Here is a 19,635-nt window from a genome sequence, read left to right on the forward strand (position 1 = left end):
ACAGGTGAGCTGAGCTGGGATACTCAACATAGGAATGAGGATTAGAGGATTCTTTGGTTTTTAACATTGTTGGGATTTGCTGTTCTTCATTTTCAGCTCTGTACTGTACAAGCCCTGGTCTCAAACAAGGAATTGTCAGGAATCGCATGGAATACTGAAGAATGGCAGCGAAGGGCATGGCATAGGAAACAATAGTTCTGAATATTAACTCGGCCGAGCAAGATGAAATAGCCAGCCTACCTACCATTAACCTCGTTTTTCTAGCCTGGGGAATTCCGGGCCACTTCTCCGTTATTTAGCTTATCTTGGTTCGTTGGGATAAATAAGCGCCAGGTGTTCTAGATCATTCCAGTTACTCTATTAGATGGACAGATGCTCTACCTTTTGATGTAACAACCATATTCCTATCAATCTGATAGATAGCGCTCTGTCAGACGAGGCGTAAACTGCAGTGGTCTTTTGAGTAGGGGAAATGGTCGGGGATATAGTGATATTGCATACAAACATAACATCCATCAATCATAAAGCAAAGCATCAAAACCACAGAATCATATCTCCACTGGATATCATTCACAACGCAGAAAATCAGCAATACCAATAACTCCACACCCATGTCCACATGAATGGAAATGACTGCATCGTTTGCGCCTTGAGAATTACCGCGCAAGTCCTTTGCCAACCTTGCCAAAAAATGTGCTTGTCGTGTCCTCGCTGCCCTGCAGGATATAACTTGACAGCACCAGGAAAGAGCGGAATAGGAGACTCTGTGGGCCGAACAGAATGGAACGTCAGGGGGCGCCACAACGCGATGCAAACGGTGTTGCTTCGGATCTTGAGCACGATCGGCTGCCCGAGTTGGACGTCGATGTCGTGTGCCGACGCATCGAGCATGATCCGCAGAATCTCCAAGTTGGTAGCCAAGTGGCACGAGTCCCGTCAAGGGATGCTCGGCCGTCATGAGACTCAGTCTCGTGAGAGAACGGAAAAGAAAAGCAAGAAAACACGCATCTTCCAATTCAGATCAGCAGATAGTACCAGCCATTCCGCTGCATCACGTCCCGCCAGTGGACCTGCTGTTTCTTGATCTCTCTCATGCCCGACCCGGCACCGTTGCTTTCTGGAGATGCGGACCTCTCGATCTTGGGCACGGGGCTGCCCGACGATGTTGACGACGACGACGTTTCCTCTGGCGTGTAGTAGCTCTCCGTCGGGTCGTCTGTAAGTCGCCAAACCTCCTGCAGTAATCGATACATGCGGCCAAAGCTGCCCAGGTCGGCGTGATCGCCTAGCAGAGAGGCGCGCTCGGCCAGAACAGCTCGGAAATGGCTCGTTGGCGCAGAAAATGCACCTGTTATTAACAGGGGCCAGACGAGGGAGCGGTCGAAGCCATTGGGGCCGGAGGGAATATAGTTCAAGGTGTTTTCGACTGCTGCGACCAGGTTGAGGTTACTTGGCTGGTTGCGGTCGAAGCCGGGAACCAGGCTACACAGATAGATTCTGGCCGCGATGCGGAAGATCGTCGTCATGTTTTTGGTCAGAACCTCGGGGCGAATGGCTCCTGTAGCCGGTGAGAACGGGTGCTCCAGAGTTTGATCCACGGGTTCGGTAAACTCCAGTTGTCGTCCAAGAGCCGAAACATGCGAACAGACTGCCATTGCGTCTACGCGACCTTCGCTCTTCAACGCGTCCAGGCAGGTGATCTCCGAGATGAGGTACATGACACGGTCGTCGCAGCCCATGAGCTCTCTCAGGCCTGATGACGAGCCGCTGAGGTGCTTAGCACGGTAGGTGTGCGCGAATTGAGGTGTCCTCCCTTGCATAGTGGAACCCAGGATGTCGATCCACGATGTAAGTGTCATGCTGAAGGGCGGCAGTAGGTAAGGGTTTCCATCAGGGACTGCCGTCGGGAGACCGAGCCTGTTTACCAGATTCGATGCGGCTTGGAAGTGGTCGAACCACGGGATGTCAGGGAGATAGTCATCCGCAGGACCTACGGAGCAGTGGAAGAAAATCATAGCCAGTGTGGCATCCAGGATCTCTTCATGGTTCACATCGTCGCCAAGAGCCTGGCACAGTTGAGAGACAGCCTCGAAACGGTGGCGCATGATGTCATGATCAATCTGCTCTCCGGCGAATCCTTCCGTGGTCTTGAGATGGATGGCGGCAACGCTGAGACAGCAGTGAAGGTAGCACTTATTGGTTTCCAGCGCATGCAGGATGGCCTGGGCCCGGGTGTGGCCCCGTTGATGAGCCTCAAGAACCGGAAAGATGATGCGCAAGACATTGTGGATGAAGTGGTCGAGTAGCGGACGATCATGGTCACTGACTGGAATATTCGACTGCAATGAGGTGTACGTCTGCCCGATACTCTGCTCACAAATTGCAGGGTCAATACCTGGTAGAGTCGGTGCCTGAGAGAAATATTCATCTTGTAACCACTCCTCGCCGGGGAATGTGGGAAGGGGCGCATTCAACTGCGGAGCGGTAAAGGTGCTAAAGGTTGAGATCGACGAATCGTGGCGCAAGGGGACGTCATTGATGAAAGTCTGTCGCTCTGTCTTGACATCGATCTCGTATGGAGCATAAGGCGCATACATCGTCTGGTTCAGACCGGGTGTTGGCAGATGTGACGAAAAGAGATCGTATGTCTCGGTGTAACCCGGGCGATTGAATTCGAATACGGGTGACAGGGGCGATGTGGCAGTCATATTGCGACTGCGAGCTAATGGGTCTATGGTAGCCCTGCTGTTAGAGCAAAGACAAGCAAGTTGAGTGAAGATGCAGTAGTCCTACCAGTCGCGGACCCATTGCGCTCGTTCATCTTCGTCTGCTTGATCTTATTCTTGATGCGCTCCTTTTGAATCCTTCTCTGTTCGGCATTTCCCCACCAGATTGGACGCTTATATTCACACTTCACGCAGAGATTGCTGCAAGCACCGCAGGCTGGGTGCTTTTCATCACACTTCTTCCTGCGCAGACGACATGTGAAACAGCCTAGACTCGTTAGTAAGATGATCCGACCAGATAGGAAGTGGAAAGGTTGAGGCCGATGGAGTAACCAACCAGATCGAGAGCGCTTGTGCAACTTGGCAGTCTTCTCCGGCGTCCCTACGGACACCCCTTCACCGGACAAGGGTGATTGGGTGGAATCGACGGTCTTGACGGCATTCGAGGCCGAGGACTTCTTCCTTGACGCAACAGGCATTGTGGGAGGAAAGTCGGAGGAGAACGTCTTTAGTGGTATCGGTCCAAGTCGTCTGGTGCCGGTGAATGACGACGGAAATGACAGGACACAGGTCGCCTGGAGCTGTTGCTTGTAACACCGAGTATTAAGTCGCAAAGCTGAACCAGCAGCCTTTGCTATCTATATTAAGATAAGAGAAAGAAAGGCGCGGCTATGCAAAGGACAAGGCGATGGGATAACTCTGACAGGTAAAGCAACAAGTGAACATCGACAGTGACTCTGTGGGATCGATGAACCTTTAAAACCAAGGTTCAAACCCGACAGGCACGCCATGATGTTTCTATTTTGGAACCAGATAGCCGAGAGAAAGGAAGGGCTTGCAGTGGTGAGAGCCTTGAGCGGGGGATGGCAGGGGAGATCATCTCAGGCGTAGTACACTAGCAGGGGTGGTGAGCAAAGCTAGCGGGAGAATGGCCTGCGCTGATAGCAAAGACTTGATCGGAGAAGTTAGCCCGGGCTAATTTTGGATAATTGTGATCATTCTGGACGTTTGCTGCCTCCAAGTTGGCGCCCATGCACTGTATGTTGAGGAGATGATTGGACTCTTCGTCCATGGCTGGGAAATTGATTGGATTTAGATTCATCCCAAGGTCTGTGCCCAACAAATCCATGCAGGTATTGGGGGAAATTGGTGCAACTATTATGCATGTTAATATGATAGTCTGCCTTGATTCTCTGTCCATGGTACAATATCATTTTTGGGTGAGTTATATCCTTGTATAGTGCAGTATGGCAGAATCAAATCAGACTGTATGTCGACATTCTACTGTAGGCTCCTCATGGTTGATACCAGCAACCGGGAAGTACTTCCCTAGCTATGACTAGCAGAAAGCAGTGTTATCTCCCTGTAGAAAAGGCAAGATGAATTGCTCGTGACCTTGACGATAATAAAACTCTATGGCCAATGAGACTCATAGCTCATCTGTCCTCGAGAACTGGAATTAGCTCCAATTTTCAATCGCTCACCGGATTGGGAAAATGCAATAGCAATCCATGGCCATTCATCATCACGATGTAGCATGAGAAGAGGACCAGCCCATATTGAACGCAATCATAGCCTTGACCAGTGACTTCTGGGGAGTCGGAGTCGGAGAGTTCCTCCAAAGTCCAGAGACTTAACACAGTGGGGAAGCAGGAGAGCTCCAGTTGACAGAGCCAACAGTCAAATTTGACAAGCACCAATCGATGTCCCTTGGACAAGAAGCCCAAAGCACTAACGATGCACCATGAGACCAGGATGATTTGCCCAGTCTCACCAATCAGATACTCGAACAGAGCGGACGAAAGCAGAGACTCCGTCGGACAGAAAGTCAGAATGACAGAATGACAGAATGACCAGAAAGGCTTTGCGGGGCTAGCCTTAGCGGGATGAGCCAAGCTTCCTTGTACAACAAGTGATTGGCCAGAGGCCTCAATACTGGAGGACGCCATCGAGGGTTCGCCAGGGTCGTAGTTGTGCAGAGCGGGAAACCCGCAGCCAACCGTGCTGGGTGGATCGGGTCAGTGCAACACCAACAGAGTTTGGCCAAGGCGATTGAGAATGTGATTGTGAATTTGTGATGCATTGATACTTGATACTAGTCTCTGACTCGACGGCCATGCTTTTGCTCCTTGGGGTTTAGAGACATATAAAGCTACCTTAATTAGTAACATTTAGCCGCCAAGCAGAAAGCCAAATGCCTCTTAATTTGTCCCAGATCAAGCTATCTTCCATAGATTACTATTAATAATATCCTGCTCTGATCCTTGTTAATCACGGTAATTAGTCGAAATTTCTCCCATCTCATGATCCTCGTCGGTCTGATGGACTCCGTATTGATTGCTAATCCCTGTGTCTCTCCGACGCACACTCGATCTCGAGTCACACCGTCACTCTCCGAGTCTACAGAGTAGGTGCTCCACAGACAATCCGCTTGTTTGTACAGAGTACGGAGTATGCGAATCGACACCTCTTCCCACTTCGACATTCTCATAGCTTGAATCGGGTAGTTTTATTATTCAGTGACTTCATCATCTTCCGTCTCCTTTTTTACACCTCCAGGAAGTCAACATTCGAATACCATCGTCCCCCGAACCCCCATCGTCATCCTGCCTGGGAAGTTTCTTATCACATTCCTGCAGCTGCAGATCCAATTGGAGTAATTTAGTGCATCAATCAACGGCGATATTTAGTGACTGGATCTGCGATTGGCCAGATCACACTCCTGCAGGATTCCCTGTCAGAAGCACAAGCTAGATTGTGACATGTACGAGCGAAGGGTTATCTATGCCGCTGTAAGCCCATCACCAAAAAGTAGTACTACGGGTATCTCGACTTGCTCTTTCTATTACAAATGAGTATCTTGTTCCTGAGCATTTGCTGTCTCTGCATCCAACTGATAGTTGAATATAGTTGAGTCCAACGACAGCTTTACTAGTCGAAGAGTTGCACACAGAGTGATGATAGTATCAGCACTAACCACTCTGGATAGCTTAGGTTTCGATGGCTGGGAATACGCATGGCTATTCCTGACCTGCTCCTCTCCTCTTGCTGAACTCGCAGCCCAAGTTTCTCTCCTTAATGCAGCTAATTAATCAGGCCCTTGCTATTGACAGCAAAATTAATTCCTGGAAAGGAATTTATTGCACACTTCCTTCTGCTAATTCAGTTTGCACATCATTGAGGCGAATACCACCTGTTGCTATACTCAAGCACTCTGTATACTGAATCGATATCAAATCAACTCTTCGAGCTCTGGGTTCAGGGCAGAGGATAGAGCCACAGTCCTTATCTGCTCCACATGTTTTCAAACAGTCTACGAAGTACCATGTGTAGTCTCCTTGCATTAAAAGCATTGCAGCACACAGGACATCTTGAGCATACTCATGTATATACTCTCATATTCTTACTTTCTGAGTGATCAACCTATTTTGCATCATCATCATACACTAGAGAACGATCATAGCTCGAAACCTTAAGCGGCACGAACTCACGCTGCGGCTATGACCTCGCATCAATAGTCTGCCATGTGCTCTTAACGTCTCTCATCCTCCACTAGACTCTGAGAAACTCCTTCTAGAAATTTGAATCTTCGTCCTTACCTTCATCGCTAAGCGCCAGATGTAAATTTAGCGCTCGCTCTATGCTTCGCCTGAAGCCACGAGCAATCCCCCTCGAATCCTTAAGCGCCCTCAATATCCATGAGTTTCAAGCTCAACTCAACCAAAATAGAAGCAAATACTGTTGAGTCTGTCAAGAGGCTAGGATTTGCGCTGCGGCTTTTGTTGTCTCAAGATCCAAGACTCACGTTTCAACCATTGGCCATGCATTCCCTATCGATCGCTGCATGCTCTAGCCTGGGCCTGGATGTTCAGTTTGTGTGCAATGACAACGTAGCTAAACATGTCTCAAGGCAGACTTCCGCATCGTTGAAGATCTAGATAGTGATGTCCTGCCAATGCTCAGCCTGCTGTCATGTCTATATCGGGACGGGGAAGCCCAGGTTGGTGTCAAAGTATGTTGCGTGGCAGTCACCTCAGGCACTCTCTCGAGTTAGTCATAGGTTGAGGGTGCCTGATCTTGGAGATGACAATATTTTGTTCTTCCTCAATTCCACAATTCTGCATGAAGGTGGCATGGGGAGAGTCGAGGACAAGAGACCCTCAGGCCCAATCATACCTGTTGTTCAAGGGTCTACGCAGATAACAGAGGCATTGTCGTTTTAATGCGTAAATTTTTAGAATCCATGACCGGTTATATTTGCTGAAGCCAAGGTGACCGGCATGCAATTGAATACATGGCTGTCATTGAAACAAACCGATGCGGATCGGACGAAATATATAACGACGTAAGACCGGCGGTTCTCAGCTGTAGTCGAATCTCAAGAAAGGAGTCATAAATCCATCGTCCGGATCCTGCTATAATTGCCAAGTGGTGAATAGTTCTCTGTGTAGGTGATGTAGAACCATGTTCAGTTAGAAAGGCATGTTAGCAATATGTTGCGGGCTTGGGGTTGTCACATGCAGCAAGTTTAAGCTTACCGTCATCATGGCTTATCGGAGTATCTCTCCGCTTCTCGATGATTCCTACGGACTACTTCCAGCAAACCAGCATTACCTATCTTCCGCCAGACTCCTGCCACCAGCCCTCTCATCCGGGTCAAGGATCTGCGATAGCATGCATCTGTGGTCGCCATGTTACGTTCACCGATAACCCGCGCTATCTTCCGCAGCGCTCCAGCGGGATCAACAATCCCATATTCGTCGCAGTCGGCATCGCACATCGCGGCTCCTATCCTCGATTCTTCCTACTTCTCCGGCCAAACCTTCCGATACTCACGTTTTCCCTCTGCGACACTTGGACTCACCTCAAGGGCCTTCACATCTTCCTCGCAGTCTTCTTTTCGCTTTCCCAACAGATACTTCTCCTCCTCGGTCAGGTTACCTTTCAGATACGGCAGTGATAAATATCGGCGATTTGATGGACCCAGGCGCGAATCGCTTCTTCAGCGATTGTTGAGCAATGCAAGACCATACCATTTTGTCATAATTGGCGTCGTAATTGGCGGTGTCTACGCCAACAATGTTGAAACGGTGGAGGTGAGCTCGCTATTCTGTCTTTGTTAAGCAGTCCGATGTGATTTGAGGATACTTGGAAGATGGAAATTGAGTCGCGCTGAATCATTTGTATCCAGTGGTTCATTCTGATGCCTTTTCTTCTAGATGACCGGCCGCCGACGATTCAACTGTGTCTCCTCCCACCAGGAACTAAGAATGGGTCAAGAGAGCTATCAAGAGGTTTTGAGATCAACGCGAGGGAAGATTCTCCCCGAGAATCATCCGCTGACCGTCATGGTGAACCGCGTTCTCCGCAGATTGATACCGCAAGCGCCAATTGAAGGCGCAGATTGGAGGGTTCATGTCATCAAGGATGATGGCATGGTCAATGCTTTTGTTTTGCCCGGGTATGCATATTCTTCAAAATCAATGTTTGTTGTTGTATACCTCTGACCCTATACGCAGTGGGAAAGTGTTTGTCTACACAGGCATCCTGCCAATTTGTAAAGACGAGGATGGGCTTGCGGCTGTGTTGGGCCACGAAATCGCTCACGTGGTTGCGCATCATCCAGCAGAGCGCATGAGCAACAACATCCTGACGGTTGGAGCGGTATTCCTGATATCCATGCTCTTTGACATTTCAGGCCAGATTCCTTCGCTACTGCTCAACCTAATGTACAGCTTGCCGAATTCGCGGACGCAAGAGGTAAGCTTTGCTTCCTTGCCCCGAAGATGACCCGTAGGCTGACTACTCCATAGGCTGAGGCAGACAACATTGGCTTGAGTATGGTCGAATCAACGATAAATGGTTATGTCTTTGGATGCTAATCCGGACTAGTGATGATGTCAAAAGCTTGCTTCAATCCGGAGGCTGCTGTCGGGCTGTAAGTCACCAACCGACTCCACTGCATTTCAGAATCATCATCGGCTTTGATCTGCGTGGCTCACATTTCACAGTTGGGCGCGTATGCAGAAAGCAGAGCAGGAGACACCGCCTCAATTTCTGTCGACACATCCCTCGGTAAGTCTTAACTCGCTCTGCATTCTGAAGTACTGTGACCCTGACCTTTCTACCAGAGCTACAACCGCATGGAAGCAATCCGTGGATGGTAAGGCCTCTCTGACTTGCACCGTCTGCTGAGATGTGCTGACGAGATTCCAGGCTGGACAAGGCCGAGGCAATCTATGAAGATAGTGGGTGCAATAACCTGGGCAACTACAGTAAGCGCTCCTAAGAAGAGACTCGCTCACACTTGGGCTTGACTAAAACAACGAACTTCAGTGCCGGGATTTCGCCGAGCTTCAAACGACTACTACGGATGGTGAGCAGTTGTTACTGGGACGACCTAGTTTGTTTCATAGAACATAATCCTATACATAATTATGAAATCACGACTCATACCAATTATTATAATTGCCAGGATAAGATGATTCAAAGTCATATGTATGAATCCAAGTATAATGCCCTAGCCCCTCCAGATGCAAACCAGCCAAACATTCGCCGCCGCCTGACCGTCTCGAAAGCTCCATCAAAAATTCCCGGGACAGCAAGTAGCTTGTGTGATAGCACTTTCTTGCTTCCTTCTTCCTCTTCTCATTTTCTGTCTGCCTCGAGGGGAAGCTTTCTTCAAAATGTCGCTGTCTATGCCTGGTCCTAGCCAGGCGGGTCTTTTCAAGCCTGGATACCAGAGGTAAGCGAGTTCTATTTGTGGAAGGTCCCGCTCAGCGCACTCCGCGACGAGTTAAGGAGATGAGATCCAATAAAGCATTCAAACTGTCCAAGATAGTCAATGTAACTAACCCTCAATCGCTACAGCCACGATGCTGAAGATGGTGCTGTCATTCGCAATATCGAGGCCTGCCAGGCGATCTCCAAGACTGTCCAAACGTCGCTCGGTCCCTACGGCCGCAACAAGATCGTCATCAATCACCTGCAGAAGATGGTACTTACGTCGGATGCCGCTACAATTCTCCGCGAGTTGGATATCGTGCACCCGGCTGCCAAGCTGCTTGTCATGGCGAGTCAGCAGCAGGATGCGGAGATGGGCGATGGTACTAATATGGTCATCGTTCTGGCTGGAGAGCTGTTGAAGAAGGCCGAGGAACTGCTACGGATGGGCTTGAAGACGAGTGATATTGTCCAGGGGTACGAAAAGGCACAGAATTACGCTCTGAAAGTACTAGAAGGTCAGTTGTTTGGTCATTCATTTTTCGCCGCGTTTTCAGGGGCTATCCAATATGCCTCGCTTGCGAGCGCATTTTCTTCATCTACTGACCGATGCTGGATTGATAGACCTCGAAGTCGATCGCTTGAAGGAACTACGCTCTCAGACAGAACTCTGCAAGGCTCTTCGTACGGTAGTCGCCAGCAAGCAGTCCGGAACAGAGGATCTCTTGGCATCGTTAGTCGCGGAGGCGGTTCTCGCTGTTCTGCCCAAGAATCCTGTCAATTTCAATGTCGACAATGTTCGCGTCGTCAAGATCATGGGTGGTAGCTTGGAACAGTCCCGTGTGATCAAGGGTATGGTCTTTGGCCGGGAGCCTGAGGGTACCATCAAGAAGGCCCGCAAGGCCAAGGTTGGAGTCTTCAGCTGTCCTATCGATATTTCTCAGACCGAAACCAAGGGAACCGTGCTCTTGAAGAATGCCCAGGAGATGCTTAACTTCTCAAAGGGAGAGGAGGAGCGCCTGGAGGCGGCCATCAAGGAGCTTTATGACTCCGGACTCCGTGTTGTCGTTGCTGGCTCCTCCGTCGGTGACTTGGCTCTGCACTATCTCAACCGATTCAACATTCTTGTCATCAAGATCCTTTCCAAGTTCGAGCTTCGTCGTCTCTGCCGTGTCGTTGGCGCTACACCTCTTGCTCGTCTTGGTGCTCCCATGCCCGACGAGATGGGCAGCGTTGACGTTGTCGAGACCACTGAGATTGGCGGTGACCGTGTGACCGTTTTCCGTCAAGAAGAAGCCAACGCTGTGACGCGTACTGCCACCATTGTCCTTCGTGGAGCCACTCAGAACCACCTCGACGACATCGAGCGTGCCATTGATGACGGCGTCAACGTCGTCAAGGCTATCACGAAAGATCCTCGACTTGTTCCTGGCGCTGGCGCTACTGAGATTCAGCTTGTGGAGAAGATCTCTGCATTCGCTGACAAGACCCCCGGTTTGCCGCAGTATGCCATTCGCAAATACGCCGAGGCTTTCGAGGTCATTCCTCGTACTCTCGCAGAATCCGCTGGCTTAGACGCCACGGAAGTTCTCTCACGTCTCTACACTGCACACCACCGCACGAACAAGGCCTCCGAGTCGGAGGAGGAGTCGGAAGAGGGCAGCTCCGAGGAGGAAGAGCCCTACTGGACTACAGGTGTTGATCTGGAGGCTGGTTCTTCGACCGGCACCTTGGATGCGGTTGATGAAGGTATTCTGGATCTCATGGCATCGAAGAGCTGGGCCATCCGCCTCGCTAGCGAGTCCGCTCGGACAGTCCTCAGTGTTGATCAAATTATTGTCGCCCGACAGGCGGGTGGTCCAAAGCCTCCAGGCCCTAACCCCAACTGGGATGAAGATTAAATGGTTGTAATATGACGAAAACTTTATAGTATGGGGGCACAATACAGGATGCTACTGGAAGCATGATCTTACGAAAAAGTCTATTGACTGGAAATTTGAGACAACATGTATAAGCCATGTGACTATAAGAGTAATACTATCTATGAATTTCAACCTAGAGCGACTAGTAGTTATAACATTCAATCTTGTGCTCAATCGCTATATCTCGTCAATGAATGAATCTGGCACTCCGATTATATCTTGGCCTTGAAGTGTGCAGTATCACGTGACTCAATTGGATTTTCCGGGCCGAAGCCTCAACTTTCTTTTTCAAGAGTATCGATTGATCGCGTTGTCCAGGCCTTCATCGTTCCTGTCCCACATCCTCCCTTCGTCTTTCCAGTTACGACCGTCAATTCCGCCGTTCAACATGTCACTCACTTCGCAGGCCGCAGCTCGCTGCTGCAGACAGCTCGTCCGTCCCTCCGTTCGCATCTCTTCCACCACATATCTGAGCCAGCGGACACCCAGCCGGAGGTGGAACTCGACAGAGGCGCAGGCTGCTGCTCCTGCCAATCCCAAGATCACCCAGATTGTTGACCAGATCAGCCAATTGACGCTTCTGGAGACGGCGGATCTCGTTGCCAGCTTGAAGGTCGGTTTTCTTCGTGTCCTGGGTGGTATCGCAATTCGGTCCACCATTTGGTGTTGGGTGTAACTCATCAACGCTTGATGAGGGTTGACTGCTGCGTTGTTGCCGTACTGACATTGGTCTCTTCTACAGTCCCGCCTGAATATCCCCGACCTCCCCGTTGGGGGCTTCGCCGTTGCTGCCGCTCCTGGTGGCGCCGCTCCCGCCGCTGCTGAGGAAGAAGAGGCTGCCCCCGCCGCGCAGGAAAAGACTCTTTTCAATCTGAAGCTTGAGACAGTGGATGCTGCCTCCAAGGCTAAGGTCATCAAGGAGATCAAGGGTCTGCTCGGCCTCTCCCTCGTCGACAGCAAGAAGTTCGTTGAGTCGGTACCCAAGCTCATGAAGGAGTCTGTGCCCAAGGAGGAGGCGGAGAAGATCATCGAGACCCTGAAGGCCGTGGGTGCCAAGGTTGTCATGGAGTAGGCTCACGTCAGATGATTTCTATTAATTGGTCATCCTCATTTTCTGTCTGCTGAATGAGCAATGGGGGCTTGTATGGATCTGTACGCTGTGGGTTGGACTGCATCATCCTGCTGGAGTTTTATGTCTCGCACCGCCTCTTCTTTATGTGTTTTACTTCTCCGTCATATATCTCTGCACGGTTCCTGATATAACTGGAAAACGGGAAAAAGGCGGCAAATGTACATTATCAACTTTTGTTTGGACAATCTGGATACAAGCTGGACGGACAGTTCTTTTTTGGTGTTCATGAGCCATTCGTTATGATAGATGGTGGTGCATTACATGTTCATGGTTTATTGTCACTGGGTGTTCACCCTCGACTTCTCTATAGTCCTGCGGCTCATCTGGCAATTCTGAAGCATGGCCGTCATCTTCAATGTAACGAAGTCAATTGTAGATTATACATAGTGGCGAAAGATAGATCAGTTCGTGCTCCATGCAGTATATTCGCCCTGTGATGGGAATAGAGTGCGGCACACCTCCGAAGTTCACTCCGCCACAACTCCGAATCAACAAATCTTCCGCAGATCATTTTACAGAGCAGACCCTTCCACCTCCGAGCTTCACTAAAGCTACAATGTCGCTTGCACGAACATCCAACGCCCTTCGAAGATGGCCTTGTCTCTATGATAAGCCTCCACTCTCACTCTCCACCAGCTACATCCCCAACAACACCCGTCTCTCGGACAATCGCACCCCTCGCACTACCAAACACAAAACCACCTCTCCGCAAACATCCAGGCCATTTCACTGCACAGCCTCCTGCGATGCAGCTCGATCCCCGGCCGCCCGTCGAGCTCAGGCTCAGACTCAGCGGCTCCGGCCAGTCTACTCGAGTGATGGCCTGTTCAACGTCCCCGCGCACGGGGACTTGACAGCGCGGCTCAAGTACCTCGACGAGAAAGGACCGCTGCTATGGATGTCTGCATTGGCCGAGGGGCTCCTTGACGACAAAGTCACGAAAAAGATGTTTCTGGATATCGCAAAGAGATTACTGGAAACTGCTCATAGAGAGCTGCCTTCGGGGGACGCCATTCGAGGGATATCTTCAGGTGCGACCACCCTCTGCAACCCTCCAATTACTCCAAAGACGCATCCCTAACCCTCCAGCGCCCACATAGACCCGGACCTCGTCTTCCAGATCGGCTACATCGTCTCCAGCGGCAACCCAACCTTCCGAGAATGGCTCCTCGCCTCCGCCACTCACGCAGGCGCCCGCGTCCCCCTCCTCATGTCCGCAGCCCGGTACCTGAGATCCCTGGGCGACACCGCCCCAGTCCGCACCCCGACCCTCGAGAAAGTCGAGCGCCTCGCCCTCCAGGACCGCGACCCGCGAGCCATGACTCTCCACGCCAAGATCCTCGGCCTCCGGAAACGCTACGCTGATGCCCTCCGCCTCATCGAGCAGGTCATGGCGCTCATCTACCCGTCCAAGGTGCCCGTCGCGAAAGATGGGGGGTTCGCGATGGCGCGCATCGAGCCGCCTTGGCGGGTCTACGTGTGGCTGAAGGAGAAAGCGCAAACGCAAACGCAAGCGAACGCGAAAACGAAACCGGGGGAAGCTGCCACTGACGCCGAGGCTGGGGCCCAGACTGATGACCTCCTGCGTTCCGCCGCGCTGGACTACCATGACCCCGAGTCGCTGGTCCAGTATGCCACGGCGCGGATGCAAGCGGGCGATCTGGCCATGTACGAGGACTGCATGAGCCGGGCCGCGACGGCGGGGAACACGGACGCGTGCCGCCGACTAGCCAACTTCTACTATCTCACTTCGCTGGGGCGGTATCCGCGGCGTGGGATGAACGAGTCCACGGCCCCCGTGGATGCAGGCGAAGCTGCGACAAGCTCAGCCTCAACCCCAGCCTCGCAAACAAGGGAACCGAGCAACCGGGGGAAATTCATTGCTCTGCTTTCAAACGTATTCGGGCCTCAGCCTCGTGCGGAGTACCGCAAGCTAGCCACGGAATGGTACGAGTTGGCCTTCAGCCATGGCAATGAGCAGGCCGCTTTGGTTCTGGCGGTGCTGCTGCGGGAAGATGGCTCCGCCTCTCGGGGGTTGCAGTTGCTGGAGCAGATTGAGGGATCGCCTTGGCTTGGGCCCCTCGTTAGACAGATCAAGTCGCAGTGGGATGATCAGGGTCAGAGGGTTGGTATCCCTGTTGAGCTGCTGGACGTTTGATCTACCGCGTATGATCTCCTGGCAAATGCCTCTACATGTCTGTATGTTTTTTTTTTTTTTTTTTTTTTTTTTTGATACCCATGATGGATGAGATCTTTCCTCGAGTAGTCCTACTGTTATTCTCATAGCATCTAGCCATCGTACGGTCGGCTTGGACGCCACTGAAGCAGATCTATGGCTGTGTTGTGAGGTGGCTGCAGACCAGATCAACGCTTACTGTGTTATTGTCCTTGGCTTGACAGTCTCGCAAGAGATCGATTCTTCAGGCGCGTGACCGAGAATATTACTGAGTCACTGACAAGATATTTTCTGACCATGTAGAATGCATTCTTGCCAATTCAACAGGTCGTACTCAACACCACCAGAAACGAATCAAGCTGGTTTGATTTGGTCATAAAAAGAGAAACAGCAAACGCAGATGGTATCGACCAATTCCTCTCATATCATCGTGACTGCACGCTCTTCGCGCGAATAAAATGACTAGTAACATAGTCCATGAATCAAAATCCAACGCCTGTGGACCTCCCTGTATGACCAAAAATGACCACCCGAAAGATATATAATGCAAGTCATGATCTCGTTGCAGGGAAATCGACCTTGTATCGCACATCATCTCCGCCTCCCCTTGCCCTTCCCCTTGCCCCTGGTTTTGAGCTCCACGAACCCGAGTTCCTTCAAAGCCTCGGTCAGAGGTGACGAGTCCCTCATTCCAGGGAAGTCTTTCGCGGGATACACGCGGAAAGGATTGGACCAGACTTCAGCCAGGATGGGCATGGATTGACCCGTATCTTCCACAAGACCCCAGTTCATGAGCCGGAACTGTAGCCGATAGACGCCAGCAGAGCGGATCGAGAGGTCCGGGAAGATGAAGAACGTCGCGGGGACTCGCACTTTGGCCAGAGCCAACCCGTCGACAGAATTAGGCGCATCAGGCTTTGTCTCTACCTTGGTATCCGCGCTAGTGGGATGATGCGGGGCCGTCTGGGGGTCCGGGTCCAAGTCGACGTGGAAAGGAGAAACAAAGGCTTTCCCTGAAAGCAGCGGCGTGCACTGGCCAGGGGCATTCTCTTCAGCCCTTTGCGAGGCCGTGCGCTCCTCTCGGTTCGCGCACGCCCCATCTGCTTCGGGCGAGCCGGGCCACGAAGTCGCTGCTGATACTGGGAGAAGCAGACAGCCCACGGTAAGCCGAGGATCTTGAAGGGTGTCTAGATCGGCCTGCGATTGCGGGTCGAAGTCGGTGAGGAGCATCTGGATGATCGGGGGTGGATCTACTGGTCGTCGGTCCCTATCGCCAGCACCGCAAGCCCGAGCAGCTATGGGTTGTTGTCGGATGTGCAGGTGGTAACGTGGGGAGGCCGAGTCTCGTCTTGGGGGCGGCTGAGGCTCCGGAGAATGATTGAGTAACTTATCGAATCCCATCGGAATGCCTGACGCGACTTGTCGCTGCGGTTGCGAGGGTAGGGTTTGTAACAGATTTAAGCCGCCATTAAGCGCTGCTGAGCCGCGGTCAGCATGAACAGGATTGGGGATTGTCGTGGGATTACTGTGTGGAAAATGGTTGGTTAGCACTGCGGGGGATGAATGATTCAAACAGGAGCCGTCCGGGAGCAATCTCCATGTACATTGAATTTTCCGTTTCTCTCTCTCTCTCTCTCTCTCTCTCTCTCTCTTAGTTCTGGAAGAGCGGATGACTTACCGAGAATCGACGTCCTCTGTACGCTCTTTGAGGCCAACCGAAATTTGTCCATGACTGCGATCTGAAACCCCGTGGTGAGGAAAGTGGGAATAACCTGCATCTCTTGGCTGACCGCTTCGTCGCACTTTGATTTGGCCCGGGGAATCAGCATTGGGAGAGCTAATGCTATCCCAATATTCTGTACCCCTGGGTTGACCGCTCCGTCGTACTTTGATTTGGCCTAGGAGATCTGCACTGGTAGGGGCGATACTATCCCAATGATCCGCTCCCCTTGGCTGACCGCTTCGCCGTATTTTTATCTGGGGTAGGGAATCAGCACTGGCAGAGGCGACGTTATACCTCTGCTCGATGCCGCCGTCCCAAGGGTTGACAGAAGAAGAGAATCGGGAGTCAGTCGCAGGGGAGACGACTGGCGGATCGTAGCCCTGGGTGCCATGAAAGATAAACGGCGGTGGAGGTTCTTGCTTAGAGTAGGAAGAAGCTGGATTTGGAGTCACCTCGCCCTGTTCACCGAAGGACGCGGGAGTTCTCGAGTTGAGATATCGGCCGTCGGAAGTGGAATAATTCCATTGTGGAAACGGCGTGTCCGACATCTATGCAGAACCGCACCGGTTCTCGAGGGGACTGTCCTCCTTTGCCTCCGTGTAACCGTTCACTGCGTGTTAGAAGAAGGCAGAGGGCGAAGTCCCGCGATCTGCAAGGAAGCGAGGCATCCGTGTATGAAACTGAATGCGGTTTGAGAATGGGGTTGACTGTGTGAGGGGATTGAGTGATATCCTGATTCGTGCAAAGAAGCAAACTGATGATACTGTTCTGAGAAGACAAGCAAACATTTATTCCAATGGATGCTGCGCGTTGATGATAACAAGATCGGGACGCAAGACGATTATGGACAGTCGATCTTGGTTCTGCTAGAACAGAAAAAGGCGACAAGATCAAGAAGATCACCCGTTGTGGATCAATAAAGTCGAATCTATCTGAGCATGTTAGTTAGTATGGATAATTTGCATATACGTTGGCTCTTCCCCACGGCGACGTGTGGGCCACGGCCGTCAGGCGCAGCTGCTCTCCACCACCTTTAGATTGGAGGGAGTTCGAAAGACACATGCTCAAGGAAACAGAATATAAGGGGCTGAAACGGGAGGGACAAATCAGCGAAGGACAAGCATCTGCTTGCCGAATGAGAGAGGTTGATGATGCTCCGAAGGACGAGTGGGTGTACCTAGAGTACACAGTAATAGGACTACTGACCCTGGGATGAACAACACCTTAGAGCATCCTCAAATCAACCAATCCAAGCTCAAGTAGAGTATCAAATGGAGCCAACGCAACCAGGATGCTGGGCGGACGTACCGACAGTTTTGTCAGTAGTAATAACTAGTAGGTGTGCGTGCCCAGAGTCCTTGTGCGTGTCGATGATGAAAGAAAAGGAATGAACAAGCACAGGCGACCATGCAACAGCAGCAGCAGCGCGTCCCTGGCAGATGAATTACAAGGTAAGACTTCGTCTGAGTGTGTCTTGAGAAGAGCAGAGAATAGAAATCATAATCAAAACTAAAATTACATACGAGTCTGGTGGAGGAAAAGTGCACTCACCGTTTTCCAACAGCCCAGAGCCAACGCCAGGGCAAGCACCTGCCACCAAGACAGAGGACGAGAGGGTGGGCCCGGATTATTATTGATATTATGATTTAGTTCCAAGATCAGCACCAAAACCGCTGGAACTGGAACCGTGGATTCCTGGAAAGTGGATAGCCTGGAAGGCTGGAGCCGAGAATAAAATAGAGTGCGGCGAAAAAGCTCCAGGTTCCAGGATTCACATTGTCTACCGAAGTTAAGACCAGGTAACTGACTCGGAAATACTCTGTTAGTGCAGTAAGCAATGAGTTTGATTAATGCGAGCCGAGGAAATTGTGTGAGTGCGAAAAAAGGGGTTGCAACTTGCAAGTTGATAGTTACCTGATTCCTGACTGCTGAGAAAGACCCCGTATCATGAATTCATGGGGAAAATGCCCTGCTTACCCACGGGGTACTAAGGTATCGGAGGGTATGGTTATTATGGAAACAAGAGGTCTCGTAACAATGGTTTTGCTGGACTGTTGATTTGTATTATTTTGTAGGTATCCACAAGAGGGAGCAGGGAGTCTAGCGACTCGACTATTGCGCGAGCTGAGTTTACTGTGGACTGTGTGGTTGTACCTAGTAGATAGAACTTATGCAAGCCAACGTGAGCAATCAGTACCCAATAGATAGATCCTGAATAAACCCCAAAATAACCATACTGATATTCAGTATCAAGAATTTCTAGGGAGTAATTACCTAGTGCTATTGAAGCCGGGGGTTAAAAGATGCGATCTAGTGTAACCAGGACGCTGGACGCCACGTACGGGATATTGATTGATTGGTCGCAACTCAGAAACTCTCCACACGAAATCTAGGTAGGCGTGGTCTTTTCGATCGAATCATCAAAGCCTTTAAAAAGAGGTTGACGAGTTGATGATCCAGTAGAAAGGTCCAGGATCTCAGGAGACAAGACTGGCGAGTAGCGGTCGGGAAATCCGCCACTTTGATGGTGGTCTTTACCCTGACTCGGCAGATATGGTAGAGGTGCAGGTGTTCCTCTACTACCTTAGGGTCGTTTGAGTCATTTGATAGAGGACTAAGGAATGAGGTTCGCGGATCAGATATCTATCCAGACTCCAGATGTGAACGGGTACAGCCATTGGACTCGGTGGCTCGCCGTAGAGGATCTCGAATCTCGATCCTCGAATGACCGAACCGCGATCCCAGGGAATAGTCGGAGTGATTCGATCGCCCCGCATACACGAAGACCCGGAAACGATAGCGAGTTAGTGACAGGGACGAAGTCACGAAGGGAGTTACTCGGCGCTTCATTTGCTTGCGGGCCTACCTCAATAATAGCCAGCCACGATCTCCATATCTGCATCATCAGTTCAACACTCCAGCTGGAGAAAATGAGGCGCAGTTCGAGCAAGGCAGGCACTCGACTTCATATTTTCGACGGTGATCATGTGTCCCTTCAATTTCGCATTCGCTCCTCCCAGGCGAGGGATATGCACACAAAGAGGACTAACGCAATGCGAGGTTGCCTTGTTCCTTAGTATGGTTGATACGTCACACACTTGATCCAATCCTTCTGGAAGCCAAGGACTCAAGGCACTCTGTACTCCGTACATCCAACGGTTATGTGATCCGTCCCCGATGACAATGATGATTGACCGGTCACGCTAGGATCTTGGAGATCTTGCGAGCAGCGA

General features: G+C 51.0%; 5 protein-coding genes across 5 annotated transcripts; 3 read left to right on the plus strand and 2 right to left on the minus strand.

The window, feature by feature from the left end:
• Window positions 1–1,016: 1,016 nt before the first annotated feature.
• CDV56_104656 (Zn(II)2Cys6 transcription factor) lies at window positions 1,017–3,205 on the minus strand (the record flags this gene model as incomplete). The annotated part of the gene is made up of 3 exons (XM_026758275.1): window positions 1,017–2,731; window positions 2,794–2,994; window positions 3,064–3,205. The coding sequence occupies 3 exons, from the start codon at window positions 3,203–3,205 to the stop codon at window positions 1,017–1,019; spliced, it is 2,058 nt and encodes a 685-aa protein (XP_026617721.1).
• Window positions 3,206–7,417: 4,212 nt separating this feature from the next.
• On the plus strand, window positions 7,418–11,350 carry CDV56_105175 (chaperonin-containing T-complex subunit CCT8; the record flags this gene model as incomplete). The annotated part of the gene is made up of 11 exons (XM_026758794.1): window positions 7,418–7,822; window positions 7,946–8,187; window positions 8,246–8,486; window positions 8,540–8,564; window positions 8,619–8,664; window positions 8,738–8,801; window positions 8,858–8,889; window positions 8,943–9,001; window positions 9,063–9,102; window positions 9,597–9,967; window positions 10,074–11,350. 11 exons carry the CDS (start codon window positions 7,418–7,420, stop codon window positions 11,348–11,350), a joined length of 2,802 nt encoding a protein of 933 aa, XP_026617722.1.
• Window positions 11,351–11,759: 409 nt separating this feature from the next.
• CDV56_105511 (mitochondrial 54S ribosomal protein bL12m) lies at window positions 11,760–12,443 on the plus strand (the record flags this gene model as incomplete). Its single annotated transcript, XM_026759130.1, has 2 exons — window positions 11,760–11,984; window positions 12,114–12,443. The coding sequence occupies 2 exons, from the start codon at window positions 11,760–11,762 to the stop codon at window positions 12,441–12,443; spliced, it is 555 nt and encodes a 184-aa protein (XP_026617723.1).
• A 616-nt stretch (window positions 12,444–13,059) lies between these two features.
• On the plus strand, window positions 13,060–14,661 carry CDV56_105614 (uncharacterized protein; the record flags this gene model as incomplete). The annotated part of the gene is made up of 2 exons (XM_026759233.1): window positions 13,060–13,534; window positions 13,604–14,661. The coding sequence occupies 2 exons, from the start codon at window positions 13,060–13,062 to the stop codon at window positions 14,659–14,661; spliced, it is 1,533 nt and encodes a 510-aa protein (XP_026617724.1).
• A 609-nt stretch (window positions 14,662–15,270) lies between these two features.
• Window positions 15,271–16,950, minus strand: CDV56_105780 (velvet factor family protein; the record flags this gene model as incomplete). The annotated part of the gene is made up of 2 exons (XM_026759399.1): window positions 15,271–16,204; window positions 16,358–16,950. The coding sequence occupies 2 exons, from the start codon at window positions 16,948–16,950 to the stop codon at window positions 15,271–15,273; spliced, it is 1,527 nt and encodes a 508-aa protein (XP_026617725.1).
• Window positions 16,951–19,635: the final 2,685 nt, after the last annotated feature.

This window comes from Aspergillus thermomutatus (assembly GCF_002237265.1).
Source record: "Aspergillus thermomutatus strain HMR AF 39 chromosome Unknown NODE_18, whole genome shotgun sequence".
NCBI lineage: Eukaryota > Fungi > Ascomycota > Eurotiomycetes > Eurotiales > Aspergillaceae > Aspergillus > Aspergillus thermomutatus.